The 15,854-nt window shown below is 31.1% G+C and overlaps 1 protein-coding gene across 1 annotated transcript; it reads left to right on the top strand.

Moving 5' to 3' along the window:
* The first annotated feature begins 2,208 nt into the window (after positions 1-2,208).
* On the top strand, positions 2,209-15,185 carry LOC115885002 (gustatory receptor for sugar taste 43a). The gene is made up of 6 exons (XM_030903742.1): positions 2,209-2,271; positions 4,383-4,560; positions 9,062-9,252; positions 12,689-13,109; positions 14,852-14,940; positions 15,009-15,185. Exons 1-6 carry the CDS (start codon positions 2,209-2,211, stop codon positions 15,183-15,185), a joined length of 1,119 nt encoding a protein of 372 aa, XP_030759602.1.
* The last annotated feature ends 669 nt before the right edge of the window (positions 15,186-15,854 follow it).

Below are 15,854 nucleotides of genomic sequence, written 5' to 3'. Positions count from 1 at the left end.
TAAATATTTTAATAAACGCAAAAATAGCACAGTATTTATAAGGCGAAGTTATAAAAATTTGGAAGAACTAATAAAGCACTGACGCACACAAAAATCAAACGAATACTAAATTTCATTTATCAAAAGCATTCGATAGTCGTGGCTCAACGATAACCATTTAGTCGCACGGCGAGGTTATCACATATGCTTTAGTATACAAATGAATGAATGAATGATTTTATTCGAATAAAACCATTCGATAGCTGAAATCATTCATTCAGTAACCATTCGATAGTCTAATACATTCGATAGTTCCCATCGCTACTATAAACCAAATTTAAGCTTTCCTATGCCTAATTTATGATTTAACCAACAAAAAAATTTAACGATTCAAGATCATATTTTAGTCAATTTTATTCATGTTTTATTTCTTTCCCCGAAAACTGTTACTGTTGTGTACGTTAATATAATAGAAAATTATATGAGATATGATATAGGAAAGTTGTAGTGTACCGGGTGGCCAATTAAGAATGGACGCCGGCTGTATCTCAGAAACTACTTATCGTATAACATTGGGAAAAAAATTCTAATAAGTAAATCGACCAAGAGAAATCGCTGGAAATTATTTAAAGTTCGAAAAATGTCCGCTAGGGGGCGTTTCGCTGATAGCCAATCAGAAAACAGGGTTTTTCTCAAAAATATGCAGGTGAACAGGTATTTTAAATATTATTATTATAATCATCGAGAAATTTGTAATTTTTTTGATGTAGAGTGTTTTACTCTCTCATAAAATAAAGTGGTGGGGGAAGGTTAAACTTGCTTTTATTAAAATAAGGATAACTCTGGTTTAGGTTAACCGATTTAAACAAACTAGAGCTTGTTTAAAAGAGCTTTTCTTCCTTAATGATCTCCAGTGTAAATTTTGTTTCCATCATTTTTTTCGTGCTAGAGGGCGCTGTTTGACATCATAACAGATATTGCGCTTTTGCATAAAAAAATTAAATAGGAGGCTATATTTCTGTTTACGCAGTTAAATAGGGCACAACATTTCCAAAATATCAGTCTATCTATCAGTTGTCTCTAACCGGAGATATTAAGAGAACAAATTATGTTAGGCTGCCGCTTAGAATTATATACAAGGACAGAAAGACAGTCAAAGCTGTAGTAGGTCTACTAACAGGGCATTGTAAGCTAAATAGGCATCTAAAGCTGATGGGATTGACAGACGAAGCTATGTGTAGGTTCTGCCAATCTGAAGAAGAAACGTCAGAACACATTTTATGTCGGTGTGACAGCCTGGCAAATGTGCGGTTCCCGGTAATAGGCAATGATAGGCCATTGCCAAGGAGCTACATGGAGGGTTCAGTCTCCAAGTTGCTAAACTTTGTGAGAAGGATAGGACTGGAGAATGTAATCTAAGGATCAGAAGAGGACCACAATAGATCCGAGAAGGTCGCAGTGGATCAGGCCGAAAGCCACCTCTAAGAATCTAATCTAATCTAGAATTATATAGTCTAAAAATTATAGTAGTAGGCTAGGAAACAAAAAGAGGTAAATTAGTTACGTCAAAATATCAAAACGTTTAAGTTCAGTTTTCACGTATCCGAATTTCGGGCGTTTTCTTAAAAAAGATGACGTCAAGTTTTTAAACGTGTTTATGTAACATTAAAATGTGTTTATCTAACATTATCGTCCATCCATAATTTTTACGAATTTCTTGGTTAATTATACGTAGGTAGTTCTCAGATTAAAATGCCCGAAAATCGGACAATCAATAATTTTATTAAAATTTCTAAGAATTTTGTGCTTTTAACAGAAAACGGTCAAATTTCGTATGGCCGAAAACTAGGGGTTTATTTCATGTAACGTCATTTAGCTATTAATCCAAGTTCGTCCTTGATTTCACTTGTTGTCGTGTTTTACCTGTTGTTTGTGTTATTTATTATTGTATTATAAAGTTTATGTCGTTAGGATCACTTTTTATATAGCCCCGAAGGTGCGAATGTTAACAATATGCACTACTGGTCCAAATCTACCTTGGATGCAAGTAGTTCAGCACCAAGACCGTTGGTCGGTACATCTTTGCCAGGAATTCTAGGATAACAAATGATTATCTGAATGAAATGAACTATCCATAATTTCTAAGAGATGAATTGCCAATTTTGTTAGGGGATCCAATCTGGATCCGATCCATCATGATGAAAATGCATTTGTTGTAATTTCGTCAGCATGAATGCTGTTGGTGTAGATAATGCAGTTTGGTGCAGTTGTGTCGCATATTTTGCTATGAAGGTGTGGGGCTTCTTGGATACCACTTACTTTAGTAGATAGAGACGCTGGAGCGGCATATATCCATGGCTGGCTAGGTCATCGGATTCAATATGCTTGGGTTTTAATTTATGGGGTTGAATCAAGAACGAACATGGATAAATAACAATTAAATGGTATTAAAATGAAATGAAAATATATCTTTTGATATTTTGACGTAACCAATTTACCTCTTTTTGTTTCCTAGCCTACTACTATAATTTTTAAACTATATAATCCTAAGCGGCAGCCTAACATAATTTGTTCTCTTAATATCTCCGGTTAGAGACAAGATAGAAAATTGCGGTTTGCGCTGATATTTTGGAAATTTTGTGCTCTATTTAACTGTGTAAAGAGAAATATATCTTCCTATTTAATTTTTTTATGCAAACGCGCAATATCTGTTGTAATGTCAAACAGCGCCCTCTAGCTACCACGAAAAAAATGATGAAAACAAAATTTATACTGGAGATCATTAAGGAAGAAAAGCTCTTTTAAACGAGCCCTAGTTTGTTTAAATCGGTTAACCTAAACCAGAGTTATCCTTATTTTAATAAAAGCAAGTTTAACCTTCCCCCACTCTTTATTTTATGAGATAGAGCAAAACACTCTATATAAAAAAAAATACAAATTTCTCGATGATTATAATAATAATATTTAAAATACCTGTTCACCTGCATATTTTTGAGTAAAACCCTGTTTTCTGATTGGCTACCAGCAAAACGCCCCCTAGCGGACATTTTTCGAACTTGAAAATAATTTCCAACTATTTCTCTTGGTCGATTTACTTATAAGAATTTTTTTCCCAAAGCTATACGATAAGTAGTTTCTGAGATACAGCCGGCGTCCATTCTTAGTTGGCCACCCGGTACTATAAAAAATGTCTTTACCTGTGTCTGTGTAGCGGTAGCGGATTCATCTCTCCAAAAAAATCCTATATGGGTTTTTCGCCACTGCAAGAAAATCTACAAAATAAAATAGTTAGGTTAGGTTAGGTGAGGTTAAAAAATAATAATAATAATACTTACAAAAGGTATTAATTGTAAATCTTTTTATATTATTTACATCGTTTGAAATTACTTAAAAAAGTATTTGTTTGAAAAAATAGCATGTTCTGTTAGGAGTAAAAATGACTTTTTGTGATTGTAATGTCAAACTTACAGCCTCGTCACAGAAATTTTTATTTTATTCCTAACAAAACAATATACTATTATTTCAGTCACATATATTATTATCATTAATACCATATGATCAAATAAAAACGGCGTCAACGATGGCTATGCAATGAAGATCGCTGTCATTTTATATATAAATTTATATGGGAAATGTCATCGATTGTCATTTCATATCTATCGATGACGTCGTTCTTATTCGATCATACGGTATAACTCATTTAAAATAATTACTAAAATGTTTTTAAACGTATTAGCTACAAGATAGAAAAAATGCTTATGCACGTACCTACTCTTTTATATTTGGTTAAAAGGTATATTAGAAGAATCATATTATTTTACATTATACAGCATTACAGACGCTAAAAATAATTTTACACATAAATATTATAAATACACTTCACAATAACAGAAAAAAGTGTATAATAAAAAAATACATTATATTTTTTTACAGACAAGGTAATAGCATGTTATGGCCAGTTTGATCATAAAAGTTTTATCATACAAAATGTATTTGCTATTTTTATATTTAAAATGTAATATTATATTCTTGAGTACATCAATTGTAAACAAGTACAAAAGATTTTTATCGGATAAAACATTTGTGTTGATATAAGTCTGTACGTCGCAAACATACTGTTTACTTTTCTTGATTTAATGGAAACTAATGGACTACAAAGAAAATATTATTCAAGTTTCACAACAATAATCAAATACAACCAAATATTCTAGAAGATACATAGTATACAATTTACAGTGACCATAAAATGGACTATGGAACGAAAAGTTTCCTTAAAATAAAGAACTTTTGGGTAAAATTGAAAACTTTTAATTAAAAATTATTCATTTTTTTATTTTTAAATAATAAAATAAAAGCTATAGATTCTGTTATACCTTTGTATAACATTGATCATATTGTTTTAGAAATTAAATCAAGAGATAATGTTCTCAGAATATCAATATCAAATCATTCAACCGTTAGTACTAAGCGCAAGAATTTTTGGTCTCTGTCCAATCGTGTTCGCAAAAATCGGAAAGTTTTATGAAGCAAAGTACTCAAAGGTTTTAGTTCTTTATAGTTATACTATTGTAGTATCAATTGGTAAGTAATGTTCATGTTCAGAAATATACATGTAGTAATAATTTTAAATTATACAAATTACGAATATTAAGAAATGACTTTTTTAACTTTTTTTATTTAATTATGCACTTCATTCTATATACATATATATTTTTATATCTTCTGATTTTTTTTACTTTCTTGGAATTTAGGTTCGGGAAAACTCTAATTAAGTTTTTATTTGGGTTTTTATATCTTTATTTCATTTTTAAAAGGAAAAACAAACGTTTCGGCCAAACATTACAGCCTTCATCAGTGTAGTGTCAAATCAAAAAAACAGTGTCGAACATAATCCAAAAATCACATACAAAAAACCCACAAACACACATAACATAATGTTTACTATAATTAATAAACTAAAATAAACTTGTCAAAAGATGACCACATATTTTTTAAAATTATCATTCGTAACACTAAAACTATCTATGTATATTGACTGATTGTGGGTTTTTTGTATGTATTTTTTTATTATGTTCGACACTGTTTTTTTGATTTGACACTACACTGATGAAAGCTGTAATGTTTGGCCGAAACGTTTGTTTTTCCTTTTAAAAATGAAATAAAGATATGAAAAACCAAATTAAAACTTAATTAGAGTTTTCCCGAACCTAAATCCCAAGAAAATTAAAAAAAAACAGAATTTTTAAAAGCAAGGTTCAAGGTTCAAGAATAATAAATTTTCCAAGTATATTTTTATATTATGTATTTTTATGTACCCTGTATATACAAAATGGAGTTCATGTGGTATATACAGGGTAGGTCTTAAATAAGTGCAAATATTTTCAGGACCGGCGCGGCGCGGCGGTAGATCTTGACAAGATCTTGACAAAAGAAATACATTTTGTCTTTCCCGTTTTTCATATAAGTTAAAAACATCCAACATATTTTACTTTGAAAATTTAATAAAAATGAATGTTTGCTTAACATTTTGAGAACCACTGTTTTTTCTTCTCTATTTTCGTTACTCTATTTTAATCTTCTACCTATGTTGCCATTATTAATATACAGGGAGGTCCGAATTGTATTCCGGAAACTTCGGCAGCATATTCTGCAGATAAAACTAAGTAAGAAAGTTTGTATAAATGTATGTCCTAAAATGGGCTTAGTTTCGGAGATAAGGGTGTAGAAATTTCATTTTTATTTCGATTTTTTCCAAATGATTTCTTAACTAACATCGATATTTAGATAAAAATTGGGATCTAGAAGTTTTTTGACATGAGAAATTTGATTTTAATATCAATATGACTCCTATTTGTAGAGGGCGCTACCTACATATGTTTTAACTGGTTTGAAGAGTAATAACTTTTCGTCCGCACCTGTATAAAACTACGGAACTAAACTAAAAAAATATACATTTACGATGTTTTTCACGTAAAAAAGGATTCTTGGTAAAAATCGCTACGAGTAATGGTTCTCGAGATATTTGGAATCGAAATGATCAATACCTCTCTCATCATAGACACAAATTAAACACGTTGACTAAATAGTTATTAGACTGAAATGATAAATTTGAAATGATTTTGTGTTAAAAGTTCAACAGAAATTGTTTTATCATCATTTTTTCGAAGAAAAATTTATGATTAATTTAAAAAAATAAAAAGTTACCAAATTTATCATTTCAGTCAAATAACAATCTCCTCAACATATACATATGTTTATTTTTTGCCAATAATGCATGTATTGACTATTTCTATTCTAAATATCTTGAGAACGGTTGCTCGCAGCAATTTTTACCAAGAGATATTTTTTACGTAAAAAATCACAGAAATGTATATTTTTTCACTCAGTAGTTTTATACAGGTACGGACGAAAAGTTATTACACTTCAAAACAGTTAAAACACATGTAGGTAGCGCCCTCTACAAATAGGAGTCATATTGACCTCAAAATCAAATTTCTCATGTCAAAAAACTCCGAGACACAAATTTTCATGCAAATATTGACGTTAAAATTATTTGGAAAAAATTGAAATAAAAATGAAATTTGTGTGCACCCTGTATCTCCAAAACAAAGCATTTTAGGATATACATTTTACGAACTTTTTTACGTATTTTTATCTGCAGAATATCCTGCCGAAGTTTCCGGAATACAGTTTGGACCACGCTGTATACGTCTCGGTATACGTTATTTGAAAATTTTAAAAACTGAAAATTTTAAAATTTTCTAAAATTTTTTGGAAATATAAAATTAAAAAAAAGTTTTCACAAAAAAAATCATAAAAGGTTAAAAAACTTATGTTTTTTTTAACCTAGTATATTATTGTTTTAAATTATTTGCTTATATATTTATTTTCATTTTTAATATATAAGGTAAAAATGCATTTTTAAAATTTTTAATTTAAATAAAGCTAGTTTAAAAGGGTAATATTATTTTACTTAATTTAATTTAGCTAGATTATTTTGCTTTCCATAGTGTCATCTTAATAAAGTGCATTGAAAAGAAAGTTGTGGAACTTTAAGATAACATGCTGCCAATCTGAGTTATTGATATTTTTAATGCACTTGTGCAATACATAATTCTACATGCAGGAACTAGCACCTACTATAAAACGGCCGCTTTTTTTCCTTGTTTATGAAAATAAGTATACAGTTCAGTCATTGGGGATCAAAAAAGGGGCCTGCTTGGAAAAAAGTCCGGAAGTTTTGAAACTCTGCAAGTTTATAGGTTTTGGGGTCCCTAACTAAAATCCATAAAATGCACATTTCCAGACTTGCCGCCGGCGCCGCCATCTTGCCAAGATGGCGCCCAAAATCGGTATTTTGTGAATATCTCGAAAACTATGCGTTTTTCGCGAAAATTTGAGGAGAGCAAAATTAAAGAGAATGAAATTTCCTATAAAAAATGTTTCATAAAAATTTTCGCTAAAGTCAACCGTTTAAGCACAAAACCCCTGGAAATTTTACAATTTTGCGTAAAATATGATATATTATTGTTACGTTTTTCGTCGGTTCCATGTGGATAGAAAGTCACAATTTATTTAAACACAATTTATTTAACACTAATTAACAAAAACAATAACGATTAAAAGACTTAAAGAACTATTTATAACTTATTTACAATTTATCTAATAGAAATTTATTTTGAATTAGCGCGGCGATTGTTGACTGTTGATTGACTTGAAAAAATAAAACAAATTTTTGGAACTTATCAACAAATTAACATAAAATTTAAGTAATACTTTTATCTATGAACGCCAGTGCACTGTAAAAAAAATGAGTGAAATTTCACTCAGATTTCACTCAATACTTTCTCAATTTCTGTCCACACCCGATTGAGTGAAATTTCCACTCTATAGAACTGAGTGAATCTTCAATTCTCAGAGTGAAAAGCACTGAGTGTTTTTACTCAATCGGGATTGGACGAAAGACTCCTTTTTTACTCATTATGGTCTTATTTCGCACGACGGCGCCGAAAGTACTTGGCGCGTCCCTGCTTAATTCTATACATGAAAACCTCTATGGTATCGTGCTTTTACGTTTTCGATAAGTTATAAGATACCCGAGGATGGAAAAATGCATCATTTTAAATTCTAATTAGGCCAACTTCATTCTATTTAAATTTAAAAATTAAATTAAAAAAAAATAATTTTTAAATTTAAATAAAATGAAGTTGCCCTCTGTATCTCACATATTATCAGCTAATTTAGAAATCTAAAAATCCTATCAGATAGTCCTAATAAAGTGCCTATGAGAATGTGCAATTAGTTTTTTGATTTTCTAAAAAGTAACGAGAGGAAAAAATAAAATTGATTTTCAAAAAAATCCGTTTTTTCCGAAAAACTCATCAGTGCTTAAAATTTTTTAAACTTTTTTGATGGCATTTTGGTGGAGATTCCAAAGCGCAACTTTGCCCCAATTTAACCATTTTTGTATCTATTACGATTACCGAGATACCAATGCTCGTACCTCGAATTTGTATAGCACCCTGTATAGTCTGACCAACCTAAATTTTAGGTTTATTCCATAGAATTGTAATAAATGTATGTTATTGGACTAAGGATTTGATACCCTCATTTACGAGGGGTGTCTCTGTTGGAATTACATGTCGACTATAATAATTCTATGGCAGATATAATATTATTTTCTTTGCAGTCGTTGATAGACTATTTGCAGTAAAATAATATTTTGACAGTAAATGTATATTTTTTACCCAAGTGAGACAACCCTCTCTCAGCTATAAGTGATATAGTTATAAGCGTTAGTTCGTATTATAACAACAATCGAGAGATATACAGGTTGTTAATTTGTTTATTACTCGCGGCAAGAGCTTTATGGTTGAAATATGGCAACCTCGGCCCGCTCGTCGAGAGACGACGCGACGCGGACGGAACGAGTCGGCAGCTTAGCTTTTAGTACTTATTTGGAATGTTGTCATTCTGTTCCCCAATAAGTAACCGTCCAGTTAACAATCTGTATATCTACAATCTTTTGAGATATTACAAATAAAAGGTCAATTTATTAATGAATTATTCTATTTTTAAAAAGGTATTGGAACTATTCTGGGTGTTCACGCAGATGCCACTTGCGGAACATGCACCATAAGAATGCGAAAAAATAAAACATTATTTATATCAGCTTGTGATATAGCTATTGTGATTATTATAGCTTTATACGGAATATTGGCCATTCCATACAGAATGCGAACATTTATCAAGTTACTGGATATATGGACTAAGGTAAAATTATATTTTTATAATACCAAATTTAGTTGACGCTACAGCCTATTCATTGCTGATGATTACGATCATTTGCATGAAAATCTACGTGCTACACAGGGTGGTCCGAATTATATTCTGGAAACTTTGGCAGCATATTCTGCAGATAAAAATAAGTAAAAAACTTCGTATAAATGTATGTCCTAAAATGCTTAGTTTCGGAGATACAGGGTATAGAAGTTTCATTTTTATTTCGATTTTTTCCAAATAATTTCTGAAGTAACGTCAATATTTGGATGAAAATTGGTATCTGGGATTTTTTGACATGAGAAATTTGATTTTGTTGTCAATATGATTCCTACTTGTAGAAGGCGCCACCTAAATATTTATTAACTGCTTTGAAGAGTATTAACTGTTCGTCCGTACCTGTATAAAACTACTGAGTACAAAAACAATCATTTATGACGAAGTATGAAGTTATCTTGGTAATCGCTACGAGTAATGCTTCTCGAGATATTTGGAATCGAAATTATAAATCCTACCTGTCATCAGTGACATAAATTAAACATATTGACTAAATAGTTATTAGACTGAAATCATAAATTTGAAATATTTTTGTGCCAAAAGTTCAACCAAAACTGTTTTATCGTCATTTTTTCACAGAAAAATTTATGATTAATTTAAAAAAAATAAAAATTTCCCAAATTTATTATTTCAGTCAAATAACTATCTACTCAACGTGTTCATTTTTTTGTCAATAATGACATGTATTGATTATTTCCATTTTAAATATCTTGAAAACCGTTGCTCGCAGCTATTTCTACCAACTGGCATTTTTGCACTCAAGCTAAGCATTTTAGGACATAAGTTTATACGAACTGTTTTACTTATTTTTAACTGCAGAATATGCCGCCGAAGTTTCCGGAATACAGTTCGGACCATCCTGTATAATCTGGCATGTATACGCGAACAATAATTGCAGTACTTGACATGCGAATACTGAAGAAAAAGTTAAGATGACCTGGCAATAAATAAGTTGTGGTTGACATTAGATACTTTCTTTTATAAATAGTTACATGAAGGGCAAGAGGAAAATACTAACCATGTCCATTTTATAGGAATTTTTAAGTAATCAACTTAATCTGTGGAGAATACCAACTTTCAAACACATGCTAAGTTATAATTGAATGTTGGCTTGGCGTATTTCAGTTGATTTTTAAAATTTCGACAGCAGGGCACGGTACGGCAGAAACCAAAACTTTCCTGCTCTGTATTTCATGCAGTTAGGGTTACCGTTTATATTGATCACATTGAAATAATATTAAAATCATGATTTTGTCATATATTTAAATATTATAGTTTTTACTATTAAATTAGCTACTAGTTATTGAAACTACAAAACTCTTAGGTACGAAGTTTGTGTGATGTAACGCTGTTTCGGGTAGTAAAAATTAAGTGAAACAGAACCCAAACTGGGCGACGCGTTATGTTGTGGCAATTTCAAATAATAACGAAATTGCCGAAAGAGTGTCAACACGAAAAGGAGAGCATATAGGCCAGTCAATCTGGAGGTTGAGGTGGAAAAAATTAGTAACCAACCGATCTCAACGGGAATGTGTAGATAATGATCTCCTATTTAACCCCTCAAAAGTCCCATTCGGTCCCAGTGGGGGAAGTTTGAAAAAAACCGCCGCCATCTTGGAATTTTTTGGTTTTTTTTCAAATATCTCCGTTTGCATAACTTTTTTCGAAAAAACTAAAGATATGTTTTTTGTAGAGAATTAAATTTAGAATAACCTTCAGTCATTTTTTTTTTCTAAAATGAAAACTAATAGAGATAAAGCCATATTTTACTATACGTTTTATAAATTTTCCATCAGCTTTAATTTTTGCGTTAACAGTATAGTGTTAATATAGATAACCAAGCGAGACCAAGTATAAATTTAAGCATTAAAACAATTAAAAATAACGTTTAAATATTATTTATTACTAAAATTATTTTTTTGCAATTGCAAAGACAGTGCTCTAAAAATTGCTCTTGTAGAAAACTGGGTCTTAAATGTTTTTCAAAGTGTGGTTAGTGCTACGGAATCAGTTGCACAAACTTTTGTATTTCAGTTGAGAACGAAAATGACGCTCTGGATGGCGTCATAACAGATTTCATTTAATAAATTTAATTTAATAATAATTTTTTTAACAATAATTTTATTTAATAAATAATGTTTAAACGTTATTTTTAATTGTTTTAAAGCTTAAATTTATACTTTGTTTATCTATATTAACACTATACTGTTAACGCAAAAATTATAGCTGATTGGTTTAAAAAAACTGGAAAATTTATAAAACGTATAGTAAAAAATTGCTCTATCTTTATTACTATTTATTTTAGAGAAAAAATTAATAAAAGTAAAATATTCTATATTTAATTCTCTATAAAAAAATTATCTTTAGTTTTTTCCAAAAAAGTTAAGTAAACGGAGATATTTGAAAAAAACGAAAAAATCCAAGATGGCGGCGGTTTTTTTCAAACTTCCCCCCTGGGACCGAATGGGACTTTTGAGCGGTTAAATAGGAGATAATTATCTACATATTCCCGTTGAGATTGGTTGGTTACTAATTTTTTCCACCTTTACATATAATACTCGGCTACGTTTACTGGCCTAATAATTGAAGGGGTGGCTACAATAACCAGGCAGCTTCACTTTTTCACGCAACAGAGATATTGTTACTGAGTTACCCTTTAAAAATAGTTCTATCGTACCCTGCAATAATCAGGTGTTTTTATATAATAGCCACTACATAAGGCAACGTTATTGGAGCTACCTTGCTTTGGGTTTGCAGCAAGACCCGGCGGACAGTCCTTAGAGCTGTCAGGACCACAATGATGTTAGTGTCTTCTTCAAAAGCCCATATATCCAACAAAAATTAAGCTATTGATATACAGGGTGAGTCTTAAATAAGTGCAAATATTTTCAGTGCTGGTAGATCTCGATAAAAGGATCATATTTGTGAAGCTCTTTACCATTTTCAGATAAGTCCAAAATAACCGAGTTATTTAAGTTAGTTTGAAAATTTAAAACAAATGATTTTTTTTGAAAAAATTTTGAGAGCCACCGGATTTTTTTCTGTATTTGCATCCCTTTTATTACCGGAACCATGGAGTAAAGCCGTAACTATGGTAATATCAGAGATTAAGAAATTATACCGTGGGAAAATTTGCGGTGAACAGGCAGTTCTAAAAAGTTTTCTAAAAATATACAGAGAAATTTAAAAGAAAATGCACGATTTCAACATCATTTTTTAGCGAAAAAACCTCATAGACGTCGCGTTGTGTTCCTGTGGTCAAAATATACAACCCATGAAAATATTTGCACTTATTTAAGACTCACCCTGTATAAAGCTAGTGAATAATAACACTAAAAAAGGTAAGAAATTAATCCTGTATACTGTTTTTCAGATCGACAACGTTATACCAATATCAAACCACCAGAAGTACAGGAAGAAGTCGATCGTTTTTCTATTAACAACTTTGTTAAATTTCACTGCGTTATTTCTTTTCGATATCATATTTTATTGTTTTCCAAAAGGAATTACTATTACCATGCGTGGAATGGTAGACAGATCCATATTCTACTTGAAAAAGTACACAACTTATTACTTACTGTACTATATAATAGTATTTCAAGAAATTTTCTATTGGCATCTGATATCTTATATTCACATTCGAATGTCCAGTTTAAATAGGAATTTGAGGAAAGAGAAACAGGCGATTTCATGTTTGTTTAGGAAGATCTTTACTATTCGACAAAAATCAACAATAATTGTTAACAAAATCGAGCTCAAATCGAACGAATCTCTTAAATTTGAAAGAAACATAGGTAAGTACAATGTAGGACACCGTGAGACAGACAAAGAACGTCCTTGCTGATTTAAAACATTTCTATAAAGAATTTGGAAACAATTTTGTGTTTTACATTTCTTAATTTATTAATCTACGACAATGTCATTATGACACATTTAACATTGTCATTTGGATCTCATTATGGCTTTCGTAATAGCACTAGCAATAATAAATAATAATATTATAAGTCTTTTATCTATGTAGCACTAGTGCTATTATGAATTCATAATAACACGCAAATTTTAAAATAAGAAACAAGCAAAAAAAGGTACCTAAATACGTCTATTTATTGTAAACATTAATTATAATATCAGTACAATTGGTTAAATTAATTCCAGACGATGACAGGTGAGTTGAATTTTTAGAAAGTAAATTTTTATTGCAAATTAACATTGCCAGAAATGTTACCCAAAATATTACATGACACTTTTTTCTTATTTTCTTTGGAATTTTCTATATAGCTCTCTGCCACTGTGTTAGAGCGCCAACCACCATGTCTTTTAACAGATAATAAATCCACTCCTGAATCTGCAAGCAACGACGCAGACGATCTACGGAAACAATGTCCAGTGTATTGTTGAGGATTTGGAAGACTTAGGAACAATGCTATTTTATAAGGCATTTTCCCTAAAATATTAATGCCAGCGGGTTGCTTAATACATTTTCCATTTCTGTACCCCACAAAAAATCGAGTATGCTTTCTGTTGCTTGGCCGCATAGCTATATATCTTCGAACCATTTCCACCATATTTATTCCTTCAACATTCCCTTTCGTTATAAAAAAATCTCGTGATATCTTTGTTTTCGTAAATGGAATAATGACATGAATGCATTGTCCTTCATCTTTAATATTTTGCAGCTGCAGATTTGTCAACTCGATAAGCCGCGCCGGCAGGCTCCCGCATGTCCCACTATCAATGAAGGTTTTGTCAGGAAATAAGTTTTATCATCAGCTTCCAACAAAAAACGAGTTATGTCTTCTTTTCTTAAAATTCTCGATTTTTTTGACCGAAATCCTTCCGATTTTCTTTTTAGATATGCAATTAAATGGACGTACTTACTAATATCTGTATTTTTCTTCACTGATATAACTGAACGTAGCATGGAATAATATACCCAAAGTGATGAAGCCTTCCTATGTTTTGAAAGATGTTCAAAATATGTCAGGAGAACCTTTTCGTTACTACCTATTCTTGATTCCTTTCCCTTAACCCCTAATCTTCAAGTTTTACATAGGCTTGCTCGTACGTTTGTCTTGATTTTTCGGGAAGTAGGGAATCGACAACGTTTTGCGCAATGCCTTCAATATCCGAAAGGACACTTTCAGAATCAGAATGGGAATCCCCTGAGTTCCGAGCGTCGACGCATCGGCCCGGAACGAAGCGGTTTGATCTTGATTGAGATCGTTTCGGTTACCCAGTAGTAATGTGTCGATCCCGCAGTAATGACGTCTAGGGCTTGACCTTGCCAAAATTGTCATTCCCCAGCCGTCTTTGACGCCGTTTTTTTTTTCGATCGTATGGTACAATTACTTTAAAACCTAGAATTATCTTATAGTAGTTTGTATTGAATAGGTGTTAGGAAGTATTAAGAATTGTAAGTTTTTTTTTAATGATTTTAACTACTTAACTAACTCTCTTCTGTTATTTTTAACGACATTTTCAAAATAATCGAAAATCAACAATTAGAAGAATATTTTCACCTATTTTTCTGTTTTAGCAGACAGAATGATAGAACTATTAACGGTATATGGAAGAATTAGAGAATCCGTTGAAATTGTCAATTCAACTGCGTCTTATGGAGTTGTAGTAAGTAATATCTACCAATATATAACCACAAAAAGAACTTAAATCGTATTAAATGTTTTTTTTTTCAGTTGTTAATATTAAGCTGTTTACTTCATTTGATTGTGACCCCGTACTTTTTATTGATTGAAATAATCAAAGCAAGAAGTAATATGTTTATTGGCTTACAAGCGTTATGGCTAGCTGCACATATTGGTAGGCTGCTCATTATGGTTGAACCATGCCAGAAATGTTTAAATGAGGTATAACATCAGAACTAGGGTTAACATTTTACATGATACTGAAAACACAAACTTCGTACTTTAATAATATTGTTGCATCGAAATTATATTGTTTATCATTATAATTATAAGAACAAACGACTTACCTGTAGGAAGTTCGTTCTGAATTATATGAGTATCCTCGTCCAAATAGATATACACCCGTAGTATCATTATCATACTTTATCGAGCACATTTTATTCCCAATTACGTAAAGAATGCATTTTTTGTTAGCCATAGGCCTTAGTCATCCGTACCCGACCGTCAGTCTTCTCATAACATTATTTTGCTTTCAAATCAAAAAAAGAATTTCTTGGGAGGGCTAGTATTGGTAGGGTCGGGACCTATCTATTTGGACGAGGATACTCATATAATTCAGAACGAACTTCCTACAGGTAAGTCGTTTGTTCTTATAATTATATTTCGTATCCTCGTCCAAATAGATATACACCCGTAGATGTTGAAAGAAAAGAAATTCTTTTGTGACAGTTTATATTTTGCTATTTTTTTTAAAACAGGTGATGTAAAATATACATAATCGTATAACATAACTATAAACGTATATTTAAATATAATATGTCAAACCCACAAAACAAAAATATATATAATCTACTTCTACATACATGTTATTATAATATATAACAAAATAGCAACAAA

This window comes from Sitophilus oryzae, unplaced genomic scaffold (genome assembly GCF_002938485.1).
Source record: "Sitophilus oryzae breed Bouriz unplaced genomic scaffold, Soryzae_2.0 scaffold_359_pilon_pilon, whole genome shotgun sequence".
Lineage (NCBI taxonomy): Eukaryota > Metazoa > Arthropoda > Insecta > Coleoptera > Curculionidae > Sitophilus > Sitophilus oryzae.
The sequence above is the reverse complement of the archived record's forward strand: the minus strand, read 5'-3'. Positions and strand labels throughout refer to the sequence as shown.